At 36.8% G+C, this 25045-nt stretch overlaps 3 protein-coding genes across 12 annotated transcripts in view; 2 read left to right on the top strand and 1 right to left on the bottom strand.

Moving 5' to 3' along the window:
* The first annotated feature begins 2478 nt into the window (after positions 1 to 2478).
* Positions 2479 to 3303, top strand: LOC110107258 (myb-related protein MYBAS2-like). Its single transcript, XM_020837460.2, has 2 exons — positions 2479 to 2614; positions 2699 to 3303. Exons 1-2 carry the CDS (start codon positions 2494 to 2496, stop codon positions 3301 to 3303), a joined length of 726 nt encoding a protein of 241 aa, XP_020693119.2. The 5' UTR covers positions 2479 to 2493.
* An 11042-nt stretch (positions 3304 to 14345) lies between these two features.
* Positions 14346 to 15065, top strand: LOC110107252. The gene has a single exon (XM_020837454.2). It carries the CDS (start codon positions 14394 to 14396, stop codon positions 15063 to 15065), a length of 672 nt encoding a protein of 223 aa, XP_020693113.1. The 5' UTR covers positions 14346 to 14393.
* The window catches only part of LOC110107264 (vacuolar fusion protein MON1 homolog), a 63046-nt gene continuing 52939 nt past the window's right edge, over positions 14939 to 25045 (bottom strand). Inside the window, exons 13-17 of one of the 10 annotated variants that reach the window (XR_002304335.2) lie at positions 17722 to 17786; positions 17465 to 17571; positions 17227 to 17307; positions 16483 to 16597; positions 15499 to 16158 (exon numbers count right to left, since the gene is read on the bottom strand). Coding sequence is in view for 5 of the 10 variants with exons in the window: in XM_028693735.1 (XP_028549568.1) it covers positions 17476 to 17571; positions 17722 to 17786 (161 nt within the window). In the remaining 5 variants the exon portion in view is untranslated. Of the gene's footprint in view, positions 15059 to 15498; positions 16159 to 16482; positions 16598 to 16996; positions 17572 to 17721; positions 17787 to 25045 lie in introns of those variants that run through there. The other 9 variants (XR_003700305.1, XR_003700304.1, XR_003700302.1 and 6 more) reach the window with 9 other exon arrangements.

Genomic DNA, 25045 nt, shown 5'->3' with positions numbered 1-25045 from the left:
ATATTCGTGGCGGTAGAGGGATATAGAGTTTAGCATCCAAGCTTTGTACGAAAATCTAGCACACACATAGATAAAAAAGAGGGGTTCACGATTCATAAGAGACTAAGATTTTTACGTGAAAAACTCTAAAAAGGGGAAAAATCACGGGACTTGGCTAAATTGGAATGGTTCAACTAGTGTTTATTGTTCATTACAAATGTGACCTTTCTTTGGGGGGAAGGTCATTGCTCGATGTAGCAAATAGTCATCATATATAACACATTATATGGTGGGAATTGGAAGAATATAATGATATGAGAGTTTTTTCTAGAGAGATAAGTGTGGGCCATTTCATTTGGTAGGCAAGACTGTAGCTGGTCAACGGTGGTCAGAGGGACTTTTGTTAGGCAACGGTGGTCAGAGGTACCATAATCAGCAGGCAACGAAGGTTGGAGGGATCGTAGTCGGCATGCTAAAAAGGTTGAGGGACCTTATTCAACGAGCAATGGAGGTCGGAGGAACCGTATTGGTAGGCGACGGTGGTTGGAGAGTTCGCAATCGATGGACGAAGGTAGTCATAGGGACCATAGCCGGCGAACGATGTTGGTCAGAGTGACCGTACGTAGTCAGCGGAAGACGGTGGTTAGAGGGACAGTAGTGGACAGGAGATAGTGGTCCGAGGGACCATAATCGATGGGGGACTATTGTTGGAGGGACTATAGTGGGAGGGTGATTGTGGTGGGAGGGATCATATTCAACAGGCGACGGTGGTTAATTAGAGGGATTGTAGTCAGCGGGCGACGGTTGTTCAAGGGATCGTAGTCAACAGGCGACATTGATAGGAGGGATCATAGTCGACGATCCACTGTGGTAGGAGGGACCATAGTGTGCGGATGACGGTGGTCGGAGGGATCATAATCGATAGACGACGGTGGTTAGAGGGACTGTAGTGGCTAGGCGACGGTGCTCAGAGGAATTATAGTCGACGGACGACAATGGTTGGAGGAACTGTAGTCAACTGACTATGGTGGTCTGAGGGATCCTAGTCGACGGGCGACGGTGGTCGGAGGTACCGCAGTTAGTGAGCGACAAGGTCGGAGGTACCGTAGTCAACGAGCGACGGGGTTGAAGTAGTCTGCAATAAATGGTGGTCGGCGGCCAGGAGGAAGTCCAACGACGGTCGACGGAAGTTCATTTGCGGTGATGCTTAGGTGGAGCTCTATATCCTTGAAGCGCTAGAGCTCTCTCTAATTTCCAGCAAAAGGTTGAAGCCCCCAAGCTTCATTCATGTGGGAAGTGGCGGTCAATTTGTGGATTTTTGAGAGTAACATACCCGGTAAATATGAAGAAGATACAGGGCAAATTCAGAGTGCCTTATCGGACTGTCCATGTTGACTCCCTCGATCATAAAGTGTTTGCCAAGTATATTTGTGCCCACATGATGTCATAATTAAGGGTTCTTGGGCGGCTCATTGTATTTGTCTCGCTGAGCCACTCGATTCGACTATAAGCACGTCATATTTGGATATCATGTGGTAATCCAATCAATGCTTTAAACTTTCAAATATGCTTTAGTCCCTTGATTTGGACCCATTTGGGCTCGGATTGAACCAAGTTTGATGTCATTGGGTTCGTCTCCTTGAGATGTTCAATTTGACTATAAGTTTGCTGAAAATACAATTTGAATGGCCCTAAATTTAATTTCAGAAGTTGCCAACTTAAATACACATCGATATTCATGCTAGATTAAGTCAATTTTTGGTAATGTATCAATATTACATTTCTTTTATATTGTATTATATTTTATTAGGCATTAATTTTTTATTCGAATTAAACAGCCCATTAAATTTATTTAATACTTTTATTTCATTCTCACACATAAGCATCCTTACACACATAAATATCTTTTCTCCCAATAATTTTTTTATAGATAAAATTTTCTATTTCAAACTTTGTATTTCTCTTCCTTTTTCTTTTGAGAATTGTATTTTATTTTTTTTTAGATTTTTGAGCCATTTAAAATAAATTCATAAATACATTAAATATATAGGTTTTAAATTCTTAATTATAGTCAAAACTCAAAAAAAAAAAAAATCAAAACCCAAAAAAAAAAAAAAATCAAAATGTGCTGCATAGATTTTTACTTAATCAATACAAGACATTTATCAACACAGATTTCGATACGCGTAGCAATTGAATAATAATAATAATAATGATTTCAGTGCAAGGAATAATTTCTTCTATAATTTTTGTCTTCTTTGTGCCATCCATCTATCTTTGCATTCAAATGTTCCCCAAATGGATCCTAGCCATCCTTGCCACAGAGGACAGCTTTGATCCCTGTCATTATACTATCAATGAAATTTAGACACATCAAATATTTTTTTATAAGAATGCACTTCTACCAAATCCCTCAAATGATGCTTCCCTCTGATCACATCCATGGCCTCCCCTATATATCCAACAAAGCCGAAGACAAGTAGTATGGCTTCAACAAGAGAAACCAGAACGTCAATGGTGGGCATGGAACAAGGCACAAGAAAAGGTCCATGGACGGAGCAGGAAGACCTGCAACTAGTCTGCTATGTGAGCTTATTCGGTCATCGACGTTGGGATTTCATAGCCAAAATCTCAGGTTTTAGTGGAAATATTTGCCTTAATAATTTGAAGCTACAGGTTTAACTCTACAATAATTTCTTTTACTTCACCTGTTTTGCAGGCCTTAAGAGAACTGGGAAGAGTTGCAGGTTACGTTGGGTTAATTACCTTCACCCTGGCCTCAAACATGGCCGTATGACACCGGAAGAAGAGCACTTAATACTGGAACTCCATTCTAAATGGGGGAACAAGTGGTCTCAGATTGCTGGAAGGTTACCAGGTCGCACTGACAATGAGATCAAAAACTACTGGAGAACACATATGAGAAAAATGGCGCAAGAAAGGAAAAAGAATTTGCTTTCTTCTTCTTCTTCTTCATCTTCATCGGCTTCTCTCTCCATTGAAACAAGTACTGATAGAATGGAGAATCAAGAAGAAGTAAGCTTTCTTTTGACAATGGTTGAAGAAAAAGAACAGGAGGTGGAGGTGAAGGTGAAGGGTTACCCCATGGATCAGCTATGGAATGAGATTGTTAACTCTGATTCGAATACTGGTTTGAGTTTTAAACAGTACAAAGCAATGGAGTTCTCTCCTCTTTGGGAGTACTGTGTTGAGTCTGTCTGGAAGGTAGATGACAATGATCAGCCCAATATAATTCCTTGTGTTAGTGATCTTTTGGTCTCCAACTTTCAGAATGGAATAGTCTTAGAATCAACAAACAAATAGGATTTTAGGTGAGAATATTATCTTGCTGTAAGATTATTGTGTGTGCTTATACAGTTTATCTACTATCTGAGCTAAGGTTAAGATCTTTGCTGTGAATTAAGTTATTGTTACTGCTTGTCAGAGCTTCCATCTTTCTGTTCTTCTAATGCTATATATCCTGCTTGAAATATATATATAGATTGGTTATGGTAACTTTAAATTCTAATTTTGTCATTTAAGTGATTGGTTTGATGAAGAAAAAATGGAAATGTCTTAAATTGGAAATGTAGCACATTATTTTTATTTTTGTGAGAATCAAACCCAAGCCACCTCACTGGAATTACCACCCCAAACGTGGGGATGCTACATCATTCATGTAACTTTTGTCATTAATTATTGCGTGCCGGAGCATTTGGGATGGTAGAGAGATGGAGAATTTAATAGTCTAGCTTTGTATGAAGGTCCAACACATACAGATAAGAGAGAGGAGTGCATGAATCGTAAGAAACATCAAAATTTTTACATAAAAAATCTTGAAAAGGGAAAAAATCACAGGGTCTTACCTAGTTGAAATGATTTCACTAGTGTTTGTCATTGATTTCAAATGATGTCTTTTCTCAAAGGATGTAGTTGGCGCAATGTAGCAAATATACATTGTATAGAATACATTATATGGTTCAAGTTAAGAGAATCTAATGACAAGAGAGTTGTTCTAAAGAGAACAATGGTATGTTCATTTGGTCGGTAGGACCGTAGTCGGGTGACTGTGGTCTGAGGACCGTAGTCGGTAGATGATAGAGGTCAAAGAGATCGTAGTTAGGCGATGGTGGTCGAAAGGACTGTATTTATGTGACGGTGGTCCGAAGACCGTAGTATGCGTTTGACAGTGGTTTAAGGACTGTAGTCTGATGGCGATTGTGAATGAAGGGAGCGTGGTAAGGTGATAGTAGTCTGAAGACCATAGTTGGTGGATAACTGTGGTCAGAGGGGCCTCAGTCGGGTGACGGTGGTTTAAAGGACCGTAGTAAAACGACTGAGGTTGGAGGGACCATAGTCAGCAAATGTAGTCTGATGACTGTAGTTGGCGGGTCAGTGAAGTTAGGGGAACCGTAGTCGGGCAATAGAGGTTAGGGGAACCATAGTCAGACGATGGAGGTCGGAGGGACCATAATTTGCATACAACAATGATCAGAACACCATAGTCGACTAGCGACTATGTCGAAGGGACCGTAGTCGACAACAACTATAGTCGGAGGGACCATTGTTAAAATCCTGAAAGAGGAAAAATCCACAGGGCCTTACCTATTTTAAATGATTTCACTAGTGTTTGTCATTGATTACAAATGATGCCTTTTCTTGGAGGAAGACGTTGGCATAATGTAGCATATATACATTATATAGATCATATTATATGGTTCGAGTTGAAATAATCCAATGACATGAGAGCTGTTCTAAAAAGAATAATGGTCTGTTCATTTGGTCGGTAGGATCGTAGTGGGGTGATGGTGGTCTGAGGATCATACTCAACAGATGACGGAGGTCGGAGAGATCATAATCAGACGATGGTGGTCAAAAGAATTATAGTCGGGCGAAAATGGTTATAAGGATTGTAGTCGAGCGATGGTGGTCTGAGAACTATAATCAGTGGTTGAAATTTTTCTAAGGACCGTAGTCGGAGGGAAATTATGGTTGAATGGAGCATATTAGGCTAGCATTGGTCTGAGGACCATAGTCGGTAGACAACAGAGGTCAGAGGGACCACAATAGAGTGACAGTTGTCGAAAGAAACATAGTAAGGCGACGGAAGTCGTAGGGACCATAGTTAGCAATTGTAGTATGAGGACTGTAGTTGGCAGGCAAGTAAGATCAGGGGACCATAATCGGGTGACAAAAGTCGGGGGGATCATAGTTAGGTAATGAAGGTCTAAGGGATCATAATTGGAAAACAATAATGGTTTGAGGATCATAGTCGGCTGGTTACTATGATCGAAGGGATCGTTGCTGGCAGGCAACTGTAGTCAGAGGAACCATTATTGGGAAACTAAGGTCAGGTAGAGTCCCTATAGTGCCGGCTGGACTGAGGTTGGAGGGATCATAATCAGACGACGAAGATTGGAGGGATCATAGTCAGACAACGGAGGTCGAAGGGACAATAATTGACAGGTAACAATGATTAGAAGACCATAGTCGACGTGCGATTATGTCGAAGGGATTATAGTCGGTGGTAACTATAGTCGGAGGGACCATTATTCAACGGCCGAGGTCAGGTAGAGTGTCTATAGTGGCAGCCGGATGTAAATCTGATGGCGATGGTTAGACGAAGGTCCAGCTGCTATAACTTGGCTTGATCAGGTCCAACAGCAATGACCAGGTGGAAGTTCGTTGACGATTGGCCGATGATAGTTCTTTGGTGGCGGTTGGGCGGCGATGGTTCACCGACAATGGTGCTCCAACATTCATGCCTTATAGCTCACTTGAATATCTAGCCCAAGGTCCAAGCCTTCTCCAAGTCACACTCATGCAGGGAGAGTGTGAACCCCGTTAAGTAAAAGAAGTCAATTTCTTAAGCATTGAGGCATCTTTTGCTGTAATGGTCAAAATTTAATTTAAGAAACTCCGCAGTTCAGCATGCTTATCCCAGAGAAATTTGGGGATGGCTGACCTCGTAGGAAGTTACACAAACATGATAAATCCATGAGGCCCTTAGGCCAAAGCGAACAATATCTCGATAGTTAAGAGTTTGGGCTATTACAAAGAGGGATCTACTTATAAATTTTGTGAGTGACATGCTCTGTAAATATGAAGAAGACCAAAAGAAAATTCTGAGTGCTCCATCGAACGACCCATATTAATTTCCTTGATTATGGAGCTTTCTTTAAGCATTTAAGTGTCTTAATGATATAAAAATTAAGCAATCTTGGGCTTGTTGGATTTGTCCCATCGAGCTGCTCGATTCCACTAAAATTATGTCATATTTGGATATCCTTTGATCACCCAATTAATATTTTGAAGCTTCCAAATATGTGTCAAGTAATCAATTTGGCTAATTTGATATCAGATTGAACCGATTTTGGTGTCGTTAGTTTCGTTTAATCAACACGTTCAGTTTAACTATATATTTCCTAAAATCAAAGTTCAGTTGGACCCATGTTTAATTTTGAAAGTTTTCAATTGAGTTATGCCTTAAGATTCGTGCCCGACGAAGCAGTTTTTTGGTGTCGTATCATCCATTAAAAAGCTAATAACAAAAAAATCTTGGTCATGCTTATAGCTAACAAAGACAAGTATTTATGTGCATGATCATCATTTTTCAAATATATATGATTAATTTAATTGCATATCTTAAATATATTGATTGATTGCGCATAACAATTAACAACTCATATGATCATATGATAATGAAGTTCATAGCTCCAGCTTTGGCTAATGACACATTATTATTGATCATTATTATGGTTATCATCATCACATATCATCTTGAAACTTTGACGATGATAAACATGATTAAAGTTATCAAAAATGAAGAAGTAACAGTGCTATTGTAGGCTATGTAAGTAGTCTGATTGAAGATTTGGGTTAAACTGTGTAAAACTCATTACACTTTGTACTTACATAATAGAAGCTCAAAGATAATAAGCTTATCTTTCTAATAATATATATATGAATTACTATAGGGCATAAAATCCCAAGCAATGTACTTTGAGAGAGAAAGCTAATCTTGGAACTGTCATGTAAAGTTGCCACAAGATTTTCCACTCATGAAATTTAGAGCCAGCTTGCCCTTACCATGACCACACAAGTAGATGTAAAAGAAAAGTACATTCAACCAAACTTTTATTAACTAAATTTGGGCAGCTTATTTTTATCTGTTTGTTGAAAATTTTTGCTATCAATCAAAAAGTCTTGGAGTCGAAGCTTCCGTATCTGATATGTGTGAAAAAGGGTGAAAAAGACTGCACTAGTTCTATTTTTCGAGGATGCTACAGAGTCTCAAACCACAATAGAAGTGGAGAAAGAAGTTACAGATCTCAGCAATGAAAGGTCCTTAATAGGACATTCATTATAGAATGATTATCAGGGGAAGAAAGATCTATCAGAACAGAAAGCTGTAAAATGAAAGAATGAGTTCAGTCTTAGAACACCTTTATGTTTCATTACATGGAAAGAAGACCAAAAATTTTTTTGACGAGTTCAAAACTTCAAATCAAATAACTTAGATTCTTCTAAGCATTCAAGTATAATATAATTAGTGTCCTCCATTTGTATATCATCCATTAACTACATCTATTCCTTAATGAAATGAATTACAAACCAATGTGGTTAGAGAGAGGGTTTAAAGCAGTATTTAAGGTTTCGTTTGAGACGACTTTCTAATTGCTACTTTAAATAACTTTTTAGTAAAAAAACTAATAATTTTGTATCAAAAAAATTATTTTAAAAATCGTTCCTCTTTATTGCATTATGTAGATCCAAAGGTCAGGTCATAGAAGCAGCTTTTTTTTTTAAAATATAAAGGTAAAATTGCCCAATAGAATCTCTTCTCAGATCCTGCAATAGAGGCACTCAGCGGACCACCATGCATGCACTGCACTGAAGCACATGAAGAAAGTTTTATTGCTTTTTCTGAACTTTAATTTCTGCTCTCCAACCTTTATGTCCACAGGGAAACAAAGTGTATTGGCCATGACCTTACATCTGGAAGCAAGAAGTGCCAGTGGTATTCAAAATTCAATCATGACACTGTATCAGAAGCTAAATCAATTTGAAGAAAGCTTTCCTATCACCGATCGATCGCAGTGCCCCAAATTGCTAGATAGGACCATCAATCAACAGCTTTGTGAAATAAATGGTAGATCCAATGCATTCTACTGAGCCAAAAATTATAAGAACATTATTAGTTAATGTCCTATCAAGAGATATCTTATACTGATTCAATTGAAATCTGCGGTAAAATCGAGGAAATATATATCATCATTATAAAATCAACAAGACAAAGGAGTGTCAATATTTGATACAACATAAAATCGTTACTCAAACTTGATCCTAAAATTTCGGGTTAGACCCGACCTGGTTTCAAAATGGGTCAGGTTCCCGGATTCAATCAGTTTGAAAAAATGGGATGGGTTCGGGTTGACCCGGAAACCCGAACTCAACTCAGGCCAACCCGGAAAAATAGCTCCCTGGCCGCGCTAACTGCCTGCATCGCATATAGTGCCCCGCGTTCCGTCGACTGCCTGTCTTCCCGCCGTCATGTGACTTGCATTGAGTGCCTGCTGTCCCCCCCTCTGTCTTGCACGACCCAACAGGTCCTCCGAAGCTCCGCCAGGTGCCAGTCGCCTAGCCTGCGCTATCCCCGCCGTGCAGCCTTGCCTGTCGTCACCACTGTCTGTCGCACTCGCTTGTTTTTTTTTTTTTAGATCAAACGGGTCTATGGGTTGGGTTTAATAACCCACGTGGTCGGGTCCTGTGACCCGATTTTGACACCCCTAACAGGACAGAGTCAGGTGCATGTTTATAAAACTTTAGATTTGATCGCAAACACAAGCACAAAATTAAATATATAAGGCCCCCAACTCATGATCTCTATGGTGGAGAGCTGAAGCTCGAACTATGAGGTTCTAGTTTTTTTGAGACATTTAGGTCAATTAAGATAAATTCAAGCACACGTCATATACATAAGCTTCAAATCCAAGACCCATCGATTTGTAGCAAAAACTCACAACCAACAAATCAAGATGAACTCCATATGAGAGTTTGGTTGGTTTCCAACATGTACAATTTTTTAAAACCAGACTAAAGGCATAAAAAATAGAACTTTTATTCACTGCACAATGCAAATCATGCGCATTGATTTGAAAGCTTAGTACATGGTAGAACAAGTGGCACTGACAGCAGGGCATTTTCGAGTAAATGATATTTCTTTTTTCAATTGGTAATCATGATGACAAATGAAGGCAGACAAATTTGTGACAACCCTTACAAGAAAATTTTGATATTGTAAGTTTATATTCTTCAACCCTATAGAGCTAGTCAGCTAGGACAGATTTAGTTTCTCCTTTTGTATGTAAAAGAGATCTCTTTCCATTAGAAATATCCTCAAGAGATACAGTCACGTGAATTGATATATTCAGTCTTTTGTTTTTCAGTTACAAAATAAGGAATTGCAATTATGTTAGTTCCTCAAATGTTTATGTGGGCTATTTATTACCTAAATTTTTATTTTACAGCTCTAGCTCCCTATTTTCAATATATATATAATGATACTAAAAACTCAGATTGATTTTTTTTTTACTTTGAGCAAATAAAGTCTCAAAAATCATACACCAGCTTATGTAAGTCTGAAGTCAAGACCTTTTGATTGGCAGTTGACATTGGACACGAGGGTCGACAACTCCGCGTCGATGATGCTATGACGGTGGCAGAGCACAACTCCAAGAATCCTTAGGAAAAGAATCCACCACCTGAAATCAAATCTCAGGATACAGGATTCAATATAACTGGTTAAAAAGCTTATATTTTATTATTCTAAAAAATCTGCCTTTCCCCGTATAAATATTGTCTACATATATTATAGACAACTGCAACAATTTAATAGGCTACACCCAACATAAGAAAACACTAGTACTCCTGCACAGACATACAAACTATCATATGGAATTACTCTAGCAAAAAGTTAACAGAATTAAGCAGCTCAACTCCGACGTCACCTAAGCTCTGAACCAACAGGCTAAGATGAGCTCTATAGAATAGCAAAGAAAATTGGACCGAATAGAGACGTGCATGGTCGAGTGGTCAAAAGCTTTTATCTACTTGCCACTAGTCTGGGCTCAAACATGCTAATTTTTAACTAGTTATACTTCAGCACTCATCATAAAAATAAAATAAAACCAATTTAAAGCAATAACATATAGACACATGCGATAGCAGGTAAGAGATTGACATAGAGGCCTTAGTAGGTGTCAGTAAGTAACAAAGTGCAGCAGATAAGAAAGAAAAGATACAGCTTGAGAACATACTCAACACGTTCTACCAAAAAGAACTTAAACAAAATTATCTCATTCCAACATATTCTGTAAGCTATAGTTTTATAACATTATTAAGCACATAAAGATCTTAGTATTGACAACTACTTTCACATATCTCCTTCAATCTCAACAAGTGACAGGCAAATGAACGTCATTGCTTGGATAGTCATCACATCTAGAAATAAACTTCAGACACAGCTCTCCCTGATCTGTTGGTTAGAAGCTTTGGCTGCCATCTAAAGTTTTGTTTTGGACGGCTTTCTTAATGCTTATTGAAGCAGTTTTTTAGTACAAAAATTAAAAAATTTTATACTGAAAAGCTGCATTAAGAAGTAGTTAGAAAGACGTCGCAAATAATTCCTAAAATGTCTTGGGTTCGAATCTTGCGTATGTGATGTGTGTGTGAGTTTGACTTAATTAGTCTAAATGTCCCCATAAAAAGGCAACATATTGAAAACATGTGAAAATAACAGGATTCAATGAATTTTCTTTTGAAAATTCATTGCTTAGTTAGCAAAAAATAAAGCATTATTAAATATGTAACAAAGCTACCTCAATTTTTGTTTGCTTGTGGAGAAGATGCCGAAATTCTCATGAAATATTCTCTACCTAATCTTTATAAATTTTTTACCTATCATCCCTAAGCAATATATTAGGAGATAAATGAATATTACTGAAGGAAGTCACTCATTCTTCTCTTCAATAAGATAAGAGTAGAAGCGTATGCCAAAAAATAGTTGGTGCAATGGTCAAAGGTTAGTATAAATCTTAGATAATTATTTTTTAAAAATTATATATGTATAGATTTTTAATTTTATTATCATTAAATGAAAATACAATTTTATATTTTATGAAATAAATATCTATAAAATTTTTATTTATATTAATTAAAAGAATAAATTTTCTTTTGATTTGAAAAAGGGCATTTATGTTATATGATATATATCTCTTAAATTCTATTTAAAATAAGTAAAAGAATCAAAATTTCTTTTGATTTTAGAAAGAGGATATTTGAATGGAGTTCGAAGGGAGAATTTCTGATTATATTAGTTTAATATATATATTTTATGGTTATAATATTCTTATTTTTTATTAAATATTTTAAATTTTATAATTAATAAGTTATGTAAGAAAACTAACTAAAACATGTTAATGGGTTTGATTCAAATCATTATGGTTGTATTCGGATTGATATTTTTGACATGCTTATTAAATGGATCAAGTTTGGATTGAAAGAATTCAAGTCGGGTCAATTTCAAGTTAGACCCAAACCTGACCTGTCAACCCAATTTAACACCCCTAATATCAACATAGTATTACACATATATATAATATTTATAATACCAAACAAAAAACAAAGCAAATTATAAATTTATACATTTTTAAGTGAGTGAACGGATGAACCTGACGCTGAACTTGTAAATCATACTTGGGCAACGGTTAAATGGGCCGAGTTGATCCATAAGAGCAAAATGATTGTAAGATCTGTTGGCCCAACTGTGGCTAATAGCCCGGCTTGACCGCAATCCAGCCTATTGAAACGAGAAATATCTCTCTCTACAAGGTTGTTCAATTTACATAATAATTTTTTTGGAATACAAGGGTGAAAATAAATTTGAAGAATAAAATAGATTTTTTTTAATGTGAGAGAATCTGTTGGGAAGCAAACAAAAAATGAAATAAACAGGAAAGAAAGAAAAACAATTGAGAAAAACATAAAAAATCTAAAAAAAAATTATGGAGCCACAACACACTAAGAAATAAACTATAATAGATGAGAGAAATTATACATATCCTAACACTCACACTCATTAATTTCACTCTTTCAAACTAAATCAACAACTAACTCATAGAGTGTCAGCAGCGACTTCTCTACTTCGTAATGCCGTGGTGCTGAAACATATTGTTACAACTGTGCACTCTCTGTCTCAAAGGAGTTCCATAGTGCCCTAATGTTGGATTTACAATGCCCACGACTCTAAACCTTAAAAGCTCACCCGACAAAATTGAAGGATTGATCAACACTATCGAATTCCACAAAGAACTAGTAGAACCAAATTAAATATCTACTTAATCTTTGTAACTTTGAAATCTCTCTCTCTCTCTCTCTCTCTCTCTCCGTGCATTGAATATATTGACATGGTAATTAAATTCAGGAATTAATTAAAAAATGAATCGAGAATAAAGCTTGCCAACTTAGAAATAGAAGGCTTGCTGTGAAATATAGAAAGCAGAACTAACCGTAATTATTTAAAAATAAGCATTTGTTTGAAAAAAAGCTTTTAAAATACTATATCGTTAAAAAAAAAATTAAATCTTTTCTGATTAGCCAAGAAGCAACATATTGCCAGCCAAAATAAAATAAAATTTGCATCAAATTACAAAATTATAAAATAAAATAAAACAAAAGAAGGTCAAAAAGGAAAAAAAAACAGCCGAGCATAGTGCAGTTATATATAATTATATACCCTAAATCCTAAACAAAAAGTCAACGCCAGTCAACTGACATCAACATATATCATACAAGTCACCAACCGGTCTTCATTTTAATTTACATAGATAACACTCATAATTATATAATTTACATATTTAACATTCTAATTTTATTATTTACATGCCTCAAACTTCCGTGGCCTAAACGGCCATAGTCCCTCTAAGAAGCTGGCCACACAGGTTGAACCATGGGCAGAGGGAGGGGGGAGCAAGGAATTATTATTGCGTCCTCCCACCTGACGCAGAGATGCATCCTCCCAGAGCTACAACTAAGAACGGCCATGCACCACCACTCATAGGCCATTGGGCCATTTTATTAATATCTCCAAACGGTCTTGACAAAATCATAAAAGATGAAGAGAGTCGCGATAGATAATCATCAAAGATGACATGATAATGAGTTCATGATGAAATATTGCCGGGAAACATCCGTCAACATATTTTTTAAGTTTTAAATGTTATGTGTAAATGATAAAAATTATGCGCTATTTATGCAAAATCCCCCTAATTTAATATCATTAGAGTCTAAAAAGATTATATTATTTGCTAATTTTTGGGCTTCGCAGTTCGCTTAGCTTTTTTAAGTAAAGAATTTTTAAATTTTAATTTAATTTTTATAATTATGTACTTGTTTTCTATTTTTGAAGATTTGAAGTTTGGTGGGAAAACAAAAAATATTTAAAATACGTGCAATAAATTGTCGGTAATACTTTCCATATAAATGATTGATTCCTTCCTAATATATCATTAACCCTCTCCTTCGTTATTAATGATAAATCCTGCGAGAGAATTCTATCCCATATAAAGAGCTGAAAGTCTAAAATATCGAAGAAAAGCATTGTTGGCTTCCACACAAATCCATGGATTGTTCCATCGCAGCGCATCCTCTCTGTAGCTACCAAGAGGTTCTTCTTCTACTACTACTACTCTCTCTCTCTCTCTCTCTCTCTCTGGTTTGGTTCTCTAGAAGTCACCGCCCCTACTGCTCTAATCTCTCCTCCAGCGACTCTCGCCGATGACAACTCCGGCGATGCTCTGTATGAATGCTCCCTTGCTGATGCTTCGTTGATGCCTTCATCGACATCTATGTCGATGATCTCTGTCAATATTTCTGTCAATGCCTTTGTAGACACCACGCATATATATGCATTTTACTGACATTTTGGTGTACTGTATATTGCATCTTCTACCAGTACCATCCATGGGAGGGAGAGTAGGGCGATTAATTATTCCGTGCGGATGCTGTATACCATACGCCCGTCCGGAGATCAACCAAAATGCGCCACATCACCCCTTGCTCGATACTGCTTAGTACCGTAACTCGGCACTACTAACATGACGCATTTTGGTTGATCTCTGGACGACATTCTGCATCCAATCTCCGCACATAATAATTTCTCATATAGGGCACTATTCATCTTTTTTTTTTTTAAATAACCTTTTATTTGAGGATTACTATTGTTTTCAAAGTCAATTTTAAATATAATAGCAACATCATCATCATTTTTTTTAGCTCAAATTCATTATATGAATCATTTTTTTCTATTATATCATATTAAGAGTCAAAATTTTCTTTTCATCTAGCATAAATAAATGCTCATATTACTCATTCAATCAAATGATCCTATTTTAAAGTTTCACTTATTAATTCATTTACAGATTGTAGATGAGCTGAGGAGTGATCTTTGGGCAACCAGTTGGGAACTCCAAGAGCTGAGAAACAATGTTGGAGAGGAGTTGAGGAAGAAAGATGAGCAAATAAATCATTTGATTCGGCTACTTAACGCGGCCATTCAAGAACGAGATGAAGCCAGAGACCAATTACAAATGCTCCTAGCTTATCAGAGACAGCCAGAAACCCCACTATTGATGCCAGCCAAATGCAGCTCAAGCTTTACTGATTCTGAAAGCCTTTCCGACATACAAAATCAACACTCCTATGCTCTTTCCCCTGTCATCAACTCCGCCGCCGGCGACGGCGATTCAATCACAATCGCCGGCATCAAATCTTCAAATTTATATATTGATGAGTCAAAGAAGTCGGAGATGAACATTTCTGTCCCATCCATTAGATGCAAATATGACGTCGTCGAATCAAAATTAGATCAGTTGATGAAGAAGCCTTTACCAGAGCAAGGAAAACTTCTGGAAGCTGTGATGGCTGCAGGGCCTCTCTTATGCACTCTTATGGTGGTAGGTGATCTTCCTCAGTGGAGGAATCCCCCATCCTTGAAGCCTTTTAGAAGCTGCTTCAATGGCTGTTAAGAGATAGATGAAGCCACTGAACATTTTTCATAGGCATTTTAACAGTTCATGGAAAAATTATAACGTGCGGAGTCCGGACTCTAATCACATGAGAATACATGAACTTATTTTCTCTCTTGTATACAAGATATATACAAGAGAAAAAAATTACGTCTTAAAAAGTCGCATCCGGACTCCGCACGTAATAATTTCTCTAGTTTAGGACATGAAATTGTTCAGTTTCTAGTGTAAATTTGTAAATGGTTTCTACTTTTGGAAGAATGGTTTTCACTTCGGTTAAGTGATTACTAGCAACAACGCACAGTTTCTGACTAATCACGTTTTAATGATTTTGGATTATCTCGTAAGATTCAAATGCCAAAGTGCCAGTTTATCTGGCAGCAACAGCATAATAATAGTCAACCGTATTATATCTTATCGAAACCAAAAGTCATCAAAAGAGGCAAAATCTGTAAAAATGAGTACTCCTTATCCCATTGAACAAACATGTTAAGAGTGGTATACATGAGACTCACATAAATGAGGGATCAAGAAGACTGTGTATACCAAAAAGAAAATATCTGAAAAACAAATTTTCCATTTAACAAACTAAATTAAAGCCCTATTTGTGCTAGTTCTGCATCCAAGAACATAATTACAAGTGTTTATTTGTTTTCCTCGTCTCCTGGATCAATGAGCCGATTTTACTGGGAAAGTGTCCTATATGAATTTAGTAGCTCTGGTTCGACTTTGATAGTTAGTTCAGTGTAGAGCTTTCCAAGAGGAAGAGAAGAGGCTGGTGTGGAGAGGGCTGCAGCCTATCGGGTATTTCCTGCTTGAATGAAAAAGAATTCAGGCCGGGGGCAATAATAAGCGCCATCTTCTTGATTTCGACCCAGATGAGATTTTAGCAACTATGATCTCAAGTATAGGAAAACCAAAAATTAAGTAGACAGGCTAGAATCTAATCAAACAAGATACTGCAATGTTGAGCTCTCTCTCTCTCTCTCTCTTCAAGGCTCTGATCAACAAAACATTGATGAAGATAATGTTCAAGAAGTTTGATAGAAAAGCACCCTACTGATCGACTCTATAATCAGGATCTTTTTAGATTCTGCACATTAAAAATACAAGAGGCTTAACTCAGAACAATAATGCAAACAAAAACATGACTAAGGGCTCAATGCCTCTCGTAACATCCCTGATAGTACAACAGGCACCCTTAACTGGCACCGGTAGATGCAACATGCCTTGATTGAAACAAAATATTACACTATCTTTTGTGAAAGCGAAGTTTGAAATATTCTAAAAGCATTCAACTATTCTCCAAAAATACAGCATTTTCAGATTATCGCTTATTGTAAGGCATACATCGTGTCACAGATGAAGTGCAAAGATTAAATTAAAAAACAGTTGAGGAAGATCTATGGGTATTTACAGTTTATTTCTTGCAGACAGATCTGGTTTTATGTCGCTGAAGAATATGTTCAACGCTCTCCAATCAAGTGGGGTTGCAAGAGAGCCAGAAACCCGCAGGTACTTGAGCTCACTTGCTAGTAGATTAATCCAAGTTACTTCCATAAAGACTCAACCAGATAGCAGATATCAAAAACAAAAAAGCAACTTTGGAACAAGACAGAACGAAAGAAGTCTCTCTCTCTCTCTCTCTCTCTCTCTCTCTCTCTCTCTCTCTCTCTCTAGTTTGGTTCTCTAGAAGTCAACCGCCCCTACTGCTATAATCTCTCCTCCACCGACTCTCGCCGCTAACAACTCCGGCAATGCTCTCTATGGATGCTTCGTTGATGCTTCCATTATTATTCTAAAAGCATTCAACTATTCTCAAAAAATACAGCATTTTCATATTATCGTTTATTGTAAGGCATACATCGTGTCATAGATTAAGTGCAAAGATTAAATTAAAAAACAGTTGAGGAAGATCTATGGGTATTTACAGTTTATTTCATGCAGCCAGATCTGGTTTTATGTCGCTGAAGAATATGTTCAATGGTCTCCAATCAAGTGTGGTTGTAAGAGAGCTGGAAACCCGCAGGTACTTGAGCTCACTTGCTACTAGATTAGTCCAAGTTACTTCCATAAAGACTCAACCAGATAGCAGATATCAAAAACAAAAAAGCAACTTTGGAACAAGACAGGACGAAAGAAGATTTATAAAGCTACCCACATTGTGGAAATAAACCTGTCAGTAATAATGCTGAAGAAATGTGGAATCCATCAATATGGTCACATGGTACATCGTTAGTAACTGCATATGATGTACAAGGCTATCTTTACAAATGTTCATCCTAAAACACAGCTCAAAGAATGAATGTCCAGTTTTTTGCTAATTAAAATCAAAGTAAAGGAAATGAATGCAATGGATGATTTTATTAAATATAGAATCATGATTAAGAGATACATACAATGGATAATGTCACCAAGAGAAAGGGCTTCCTCCAAAAAGAAATATCTCGTTTTCCAAATCCCTGACCCATTGACATACCCGATTGCATGTTTTTATTGCAAGTGCCTACATATCATCACAACAGAGTCATTGCTCTATGCATTATCTGAGAGCTCAAATCAATTGAACTTCATTTTCAATGCCCATCTTATTAAACTAGTCAAAGAAATTTTCAAAAAATAAATAAGCACAACTCGAGAATAGTAAAGATCAAACCTTGTCAGCAAGAGGGTCAAAAGCAGCATAAAGTTCAAAATCTTGAGTGATCCAACAAAGTAATACTGCCACAGAAAGAAAATAACTAATCAATGAAAAATTGAGATCGAGGCAGAACTCATACGTGAAAGTGCTTCATTTGTCATGGTCGGACATAAATAGACATCAATATGAATATTCAACTATAAAAGCACTTTAAAATCCGCAAGTGAAATTTTCAGTTTTCCACTCAAAATACCAAAAAGCAAAATCATCACCTTCTAAAAGATCATTTCATCCACAAACAACCAAATGTGCCCTTGGTTGCATAGAGAAATGGTAATCGAGGAGTGCAAAACAGAGAAATGACAACCAAAATACCGAATAGGAGCAATAATAACAATTTTTCAAAATACTCCTCATAAGCCAATTACAAAAATACTAGAAATAAGAATTATATTATGAATATGATGTTTGAATTTCCATTTGTAATAATGAGGTGCGAGAACATCATAATAACTCAAAAAAATAAAGAAAAAAAATAGAAATATCTTGGATGAAACTTTTAAAATATTATAACACAAGGAGTTTACATCATCGTAGGACATAAGCCCCCAATTAAAGTAGTTAAACTGACCATGCAAGCATTAGCCTTATCTCAACTAATTAAAATTTTCCTTTATGAATCCTCCTTTCAAATACATTATGCTACGTGGGACACTAAATATATCAAAGATTTTTTTTTTTTTATTCACTTGAATGACTTCTAGCCATATTAATTTTGGTAAATCCAATGTTTTCTAATTTTGGTATTAATTCTAGCTACCTACCTTCATGATGCATCTCTACCCTCTTTATTGTGCATACCCAACAATAGCAAGCTTTTATCCCACTGCGTACGGTTGGCTATATGAATCATTTTTCCTCATTGTGTCCTATTCTAGAGTCAAATTCTCATTTCAATCTAGTAAAAAATGATCATTTTTTCATTAAAAAAAAGTCAATTTTTTTAAAAAGTCTCTATTTTTGCATACACAAACAGACTAAATTAATTTTCAAGATAAAGCTCAAAATGGTCTCCTGACTCTTACGAAGCATCAAAATGATCCCCAATTACTTATAAGTCTCATTTTAGTTCCTTGAATTTTAAATAGGTACCTAAATGATCCCACAAAAGTACTAATTTGATTCCTATTTGAATAGTCAAAGGACAAAATTAGTATTTTTATATCATAAGGGACTATTTTGGTCATTCATAAAAAGTTAAGGGATCGATATTTTTGCCATATATTTTCTAATACTTTGTACGGAATAAATGTCACGCCCATTATCTCTCTAACTGTTCACTTTTTACTCTATATCCTAACATCCAACCCATCATTCTCATTTCAATCACTGCATAATTGTCACAAATTTTTTGTAACAACACTAACATTTAAATATCAGTCTAATTATGATTTAAAAATTTTACTCGTTAAGATCTATATGGTATTAAAGTATAGTAGTCTTAACATTCAACTCTTTTTGAACCATGCAACTTCAAATACAAAAATCAAGATCCACTTATATCAATATTCTTTTGCATAATATCCAAGTTATTTGCTATTACTCCAACGAATAATTGAGGCACTATCCATTTTAAACACCCAACTTTAACTCTAAAATCTACAATCTCATCTATATCAATGTCCTTCCATAACAGATCCTAATGCTATAATGTTTTCCCTCAAAAAAGAAAATAAAACATACCATGCTAGGTCTTCTAATAATATTGAGTAATACTTATCAACTTCATATCCAAATATCATCCACCCAATCTATATTTTACAAAACTTGAGGTCTGTATCTTCTATATATTTTCACCGTTATTTCAATTTTTCACTTAAGAATATATTAATCTATCAATATTTATCGCCGGTGTGGTTATAGAGTGAACTAAAACTCTTCGACAAGTCATACAACTACTATTACTTATGGTCAGTCATACATATGTTTAATAACTTAACATGCTTTAGGCATGCTTTTCCTACCTAATCCCACTAAATAATTCTTTTAATGCACAATCATATGTTTTTCAAGATAGATAAATAACACAAAAAAATTATTTTGTTGCTCTATATGTTTTTCCAATAATTATTTTTGGCATAAAAATAGCCTTTATAGTAGATCGTACTAGCACAAAATCAAATTGCTTCGCTAATATTAATATAGTTTTTTTAAACTCTATTAGTTTAACCAGCCACTTTGAAAGAGGCAACACCATAAAAGGAAAGAAGCAAAGATAATAAGGAAAACTCCATATGCATAACAAACATAGAGAGAACATTCATGACTGGCTTCAATAATAATTCTATTCATCAAATGAAACAGTGGTTCGAATAGAAGCTAAAAATCCTTATTTATAGAAATAAGATTACAGAGATGAAACAAGATAATGGTACAACGGAAGCCACAGCAGCAGCAGGCTGCTTGGTGCAGGCCCGAAAAGAAGAGTCGGATCGGCTGGTCCAACAGAAGCTGGCCCAGGAAGGTTCGGCGGGAGAAGAGGGAGGGAAGTCGACTACTTTGGTGGGGTCCAGCATGGAGCTAATTGTAATAACCGATTCGGGTGGCTGGTTCCGGCCAACCCCTTCTAATAAGAGTTGCAACCCCAACAGAGGTTGGTACTACTTATTTTTGCGAAACAGAGGGTAGGCGGGCGGATTGTGCGCGAGAGCTTCCGGTGAGTTCGTTTTTCCCAATTTTAGCAAACAATTGTGTTGGAGGGTAAGATTAAATAACTCCTTTTCATTCCTACCGTTAAAGAAGTGATAAATTTGGAAGAAGTTTCAACGAGCGAGAGGAACGACGAGGGAGATAGGAAAAAGGTTTGTTTTAAATGTTTTTGTATACATTATTCTCTAATTCTTTCTCTAATTATTAGAGACATTAAATTGAAGGTTAGGAAGACAACTGGAAGTGAGGAGAAGAAATTTTGAAGGGGGAAAGAGAGATTTTGGGAGATTTGGAAAATCCCCATTATAAGTAAATTTATATCATGAGTAAAATTCTATCATAAAATTCTTATTAAGTTTTATTAGTAAGTCAAGTTTTCAGGAAAATTTTATTATTTGATTTTAGAGATTTTAGGAAGGAAGAGATAGAAAGCTTTAGGAGTTCGATTTAACAAGAATTCCTGGAAGATAAAACTATCGTGAGGTAATGATATAGAAGAAATTAAATATTGTTAAGGAATTCAATTTGATTTAATACTAATTAAATTATTATGTTATTGTGAACAGTTCTCATTACTGGACGAAATTGGAAGAGAAAATAAAGTGGGTATTTATGAAATTTTCTTTATTGTATTTTCTAGTTTGTTTTGAAAGAAGCATGCATATAATTGTTTAAAGCTTATGATTTATATATTTTTGGAAACTATTATACGAAGTAAATGTTTGTACAAGTATGGATATGTGAAAGAAAATGTATATGTGATAAGAAAGTATATATAAATGAACAAGAGATGTAAAAGAAATGAAAAGTGAAAATGAAAAGCATATATATATATATATATATATTGTATATTAAGCATGCAAATTATTTTAATTGTTACCCACTGAGTTTACTATGTAAACTCATTCCACTAATTAAATATTTCAGATAAGTCTCCAAAGATTTAGAAATGGCAGAAAGAGAAGAGTTCGTTTATAGAAGACGACATACAACTGGTAACAGACAATTTATGATTTGAAATAAATGTTAGGTATTTTTAGAAATTTTTTGTTAGTGGCTCTTTTGAGTAATGGGAAAGAGAATTTGATGTTTTAATGTTGTTTTGTTTTGAACTAAAATGATTAGATCCTACCATCCGACTTTTAGTTCCTAACTCGTTAAATCGAGCATCCGGGCCGGGTCATGACACTAATTCATTATGTTAGCAGGCGATCAATTAGGAAAAGATTTGCTAATTAAAATTCAAATAGGATAGAAATAAATTAGGAAAGGGGACTGATTTAGAGGGAAGAATAGGAGAGCTTATTTAAGTCCAAGTTTAGAGTTTTTTTTCTTTTATGCAAAACTTGATTTGAAGTTGCTATAGTTTTCTTTTTGTGAGGGATCATCATGGCCTCTAGGATTTGTGAGAGAAGATCCTCCTCTTAAAAGAGGATCATTGTATCTTGCTAGTTCTTATTTCCTTGTTATCAATAAAAAAAATATGTTGTTTACTGAATTTATTGGGGTTCGTTGGCTGTTTTTTATGTCTAGGCGTATCAAATTGGTATCAGTGCGGTGTCTGGGACCAAACCTTGGTCCTCATTGATTTCTACATCGTTTTTTCTCCCTGCTTGCTGAAATTTTCAGCCTAAAGACCATAGACGCTATTTTTGTTTTGTTGTTGTTTTCCGTATGAATTGGAGCCTAGATTCGGGAATGGCAGCAAAGAAGGTTGACATGTTCAAAGGCAAGATGGGGCAATTCAAATCCAATGTGGGGGAAGAAGAGAGGGTTTCGTCTATGGAAATCCGATTTGGCGGGGTGGAGAAGATGTTAAGCAAACAAAAACTTCATCAGTTATTAAAAGTACTAACCCTCATTAAGAATTGATCGGGATTCCCTTAACGACAACTAAGGGAAAAGGGATTGAAAGGGAGGAGTTTGATGAGGAGAGCTTCTTCCACCAAGAACCACCTCTTAGGGCTCAGATGAAAGGTGGAATAGGGTCTTCAGAAGAAGGGGAAGCATGAAGGGAATTTTGTGGGGGGAGATGGTGTGGTGGCCAATCACTATGGAGGTCGAATGGAAGAAAGGTGGGTTTTCCACCCACGATGCACAAGGGGAAACAACAATAGGAGAGGGAACTAAGGTGGAGATGCTAGGATGAGAACGCTAAAGATTACAGTCTTTGAAGGAAAAGATGCTCAAGGATGGGTGTATCGGGTGGAGAGATACTTTGTCATAAATGGGCTGACAGAAGGGGAAAAGCTCATGGCAATGGGGCCATGTTTGGAGGGCAAAGCCCTAGCTTGATTTTAGTAGAGGGAGGCGAGGTATCCACTCCATTCATGGGGAGAATTTAAAGATGGGTTTTTGGAACGTTTTTGAGTGATCAGAGAAAGAGACCTCCACGAGCACTATTATACCTTATCTCAAGAGGGGACAGTCATGGAGTACCGAAAGAAATTTAAGCTATTATCAGGCAGACTAAGGGTGATTTCTGAAGAAGGTTTGATGGGAAATTTCATGAAGGGCCTCAAGGAGGACATATGGGCAGAGCTTAGAGTATGGAGACCTAACAGACTGAGGACTATAATGGAACTTGCACAAAAGGTGGAGAAGAAACATCAAAGAGAAAGGGTCAATAGAAGCAATATTATGGGAGGCGCCTACAGAAATCCCTTCACGACCATGGCACCGAGGATCCAGATGGTGTCTTTTCACAGGGAAGCACCCAAGGAGGACACTGGAATACATTCAGATAGTAACTTCAAGTGCCTCACATAAGCAGAGGTACAAGTTTCAGGAGGGCAAGGGATTATGTTATAGGTGCGATGAGAAATTTACACCAGGACATACGTCTAAAAAACATACCTTGCAAGTTCTCTTGGTGTGTGATGAAGAGGAGGCAGACGAAGTAGAAAAGGAAGAGGAAGAAGAACCCGTACACTTAGAGGTAGCAGAAGTCTCATTAAACTTTGTAGAAGAACCTATACACTTGGAGGTAGCGGAAATCTCATTAAACTATGTAGAAGAACCCGTACCCTTGGAGGTAGCGGAAGTCTCATTAAACTCTATAGTGGAATTCACTCCAATTCACACTATGAATGTGACAGGACATATAGGAGGAGAAGCAGTGGCAATCCTGGTGGACAGTGGGGCTACCCACAATTTCATATCAAACTAGGTGGTAGACAAACTGGGACTGGAGCTGGTAGACACAGGATGTTTCGGAGTGATAATGGGCACAAGAAAGGTAGAGAAGAGCATAAGGATATGTTAGGGTTTGGTTGTGGAGTTTTCGTGGATCCACATTAAGGAGAATTTTCTTTCCTTGGGGGAGTAAGGATTTGATTATGGGAATGAAGTGGCCACAAACCTTGCGAGAAACCAAGATAAACTAGAAGGCATTAGTTATGGAAATCTAGGTGAAGGGGAGAAAAGTGGTAATAAGGGGAGACCCCAACTTATCCAAAGCCATGGTTTCTTTGAATACCCTGGTTCATGCCCTACATAGGGAAGGAGAGGGAATTTTGGAAGAGCTCGAGTTTGGAGGGAGGGGAGACAGGAGATGTGGAGGATATTCCAAACATTGCCCAACCCCTTCTGCAGCAATTTAGGGAAGTATTTTAGCTTCCTCAGGGATTTCTACCACCACGGGAACATGAGCACTCTATTGTGCTGAAGGAAGCAGTCTCCCCAGTTAGTGTTCGGCCATACTACTATCCTCAGATCTAAAAAGATGAAATTGAAAAACTGATTCAGAAGATGCTTGAAGTTGAAATTATCAAGCCCAGTGTGAGTCATTTCTCTAGTGCGGTATTGTTGGTGAGAAGGAAATATGGGAGCAGGAGGTTCTGTGTAGATTATCATGCCCTGAACAAGGAAATAGTACCTGACAAGTTTCCCATATCAGACATCGTTGAGCTGCTTGGATCTGTGATATTCTCCAAGATCAACTTGAAACCTGAATACCACCAGGAGACACCCAAAGGCAAATTTTCGCATGCACAAGGGACACTATGAGTTCTTGGTGATGTCGTTTGGCGTCACTAACGCACCAACCACTCTTCAGTCCCTAATGAATAGGGTATTCCCACCCTACTTGCAAAGGTTTGTGCTGGTATTTTTTAACGACATATTGATATACAACAAGTCTGAGGAGGAACACTTGGAGTATTTTAGAGTTGTGTTGTCTACCTTAAGAGAGAAATTTTTGTTTGTCAATAAGAAGAAGTGTTCTTTCACCCAACCAGGAGTGGAGTATCTAGGGCATGTGGTATATGGAGTGGCAACTGACCAAACTAAGACTAAGGTCATGCACAGATGGCCGATACCCATGAACTTAAATGAACTGAAAAGGTTCTTGGGTCTAACAGGCTACTATAAAAAATTTGTAATAGGATATAGTTCCATAGCAAGGCCGTTGACGGAGCAACTCAAGAAGAACAATTTCAAGTGGGGAGAGGTAGCCACCCAAGCCTTTGAGGAGTTGAGGAAGGCTATGAGCCTATGATTAGCGTGCAAGTATTATCACTTATAGATTTTAGCCAGCCCTTTATAGTTGAGACAGATGTCACGGGTTTTTGGTTAGGAGCTGTACTCATGCAGAACCAGAGACCGATGGCTTATTTCAGTCAAGCGTTGG

The sequence above is a fragment of the Dendrobium catenatum genome, unplaced genomic scaffold (assembly GCF_001605985.2).
Source record: "Dendrobium catenatum unplaced genomic scaffold, ASM160598v2 fragScaff_scaffold_43, whole genome shotgun sequence".
In the NCBI taxonomy this organism is placed as follows: domain Eukaryota; kingdom Viridiplantae; phylum Streptophyta; class Magnoliopsida; order Asparagales; family Orchidaceae; genus Dendrobium; species Dendrobium catenatum.
The sequence above is the reverse complement of the archived record's forward strand: the minus strand, read 5'-3'. Positions and strand labels throughout refer to the sequence as shown.

Coding starts and splice junctions, on each gene's coding strand:
- LOC110107252 (XM_020837454.2), top strand. CDS start 14,394: ATGCTCATATTACTCATTCAATCAAATGATCCTATTTTAAAGTTTCAC.
- LOC110107258 (XM_020837460.2), top strand. CDS start 2,494: ATGGTGGGCATGGAACAAGGCACAAGAAAAGGTCCATGGACGGAGCAG. Junction 2,615..2,698: donor TTTCATAGCCAAAATCTCAG/GTTTTAGTGGAA, acceptor CCTGTTTTGCAG/GCCTTAAGAGAACTGGGAAG.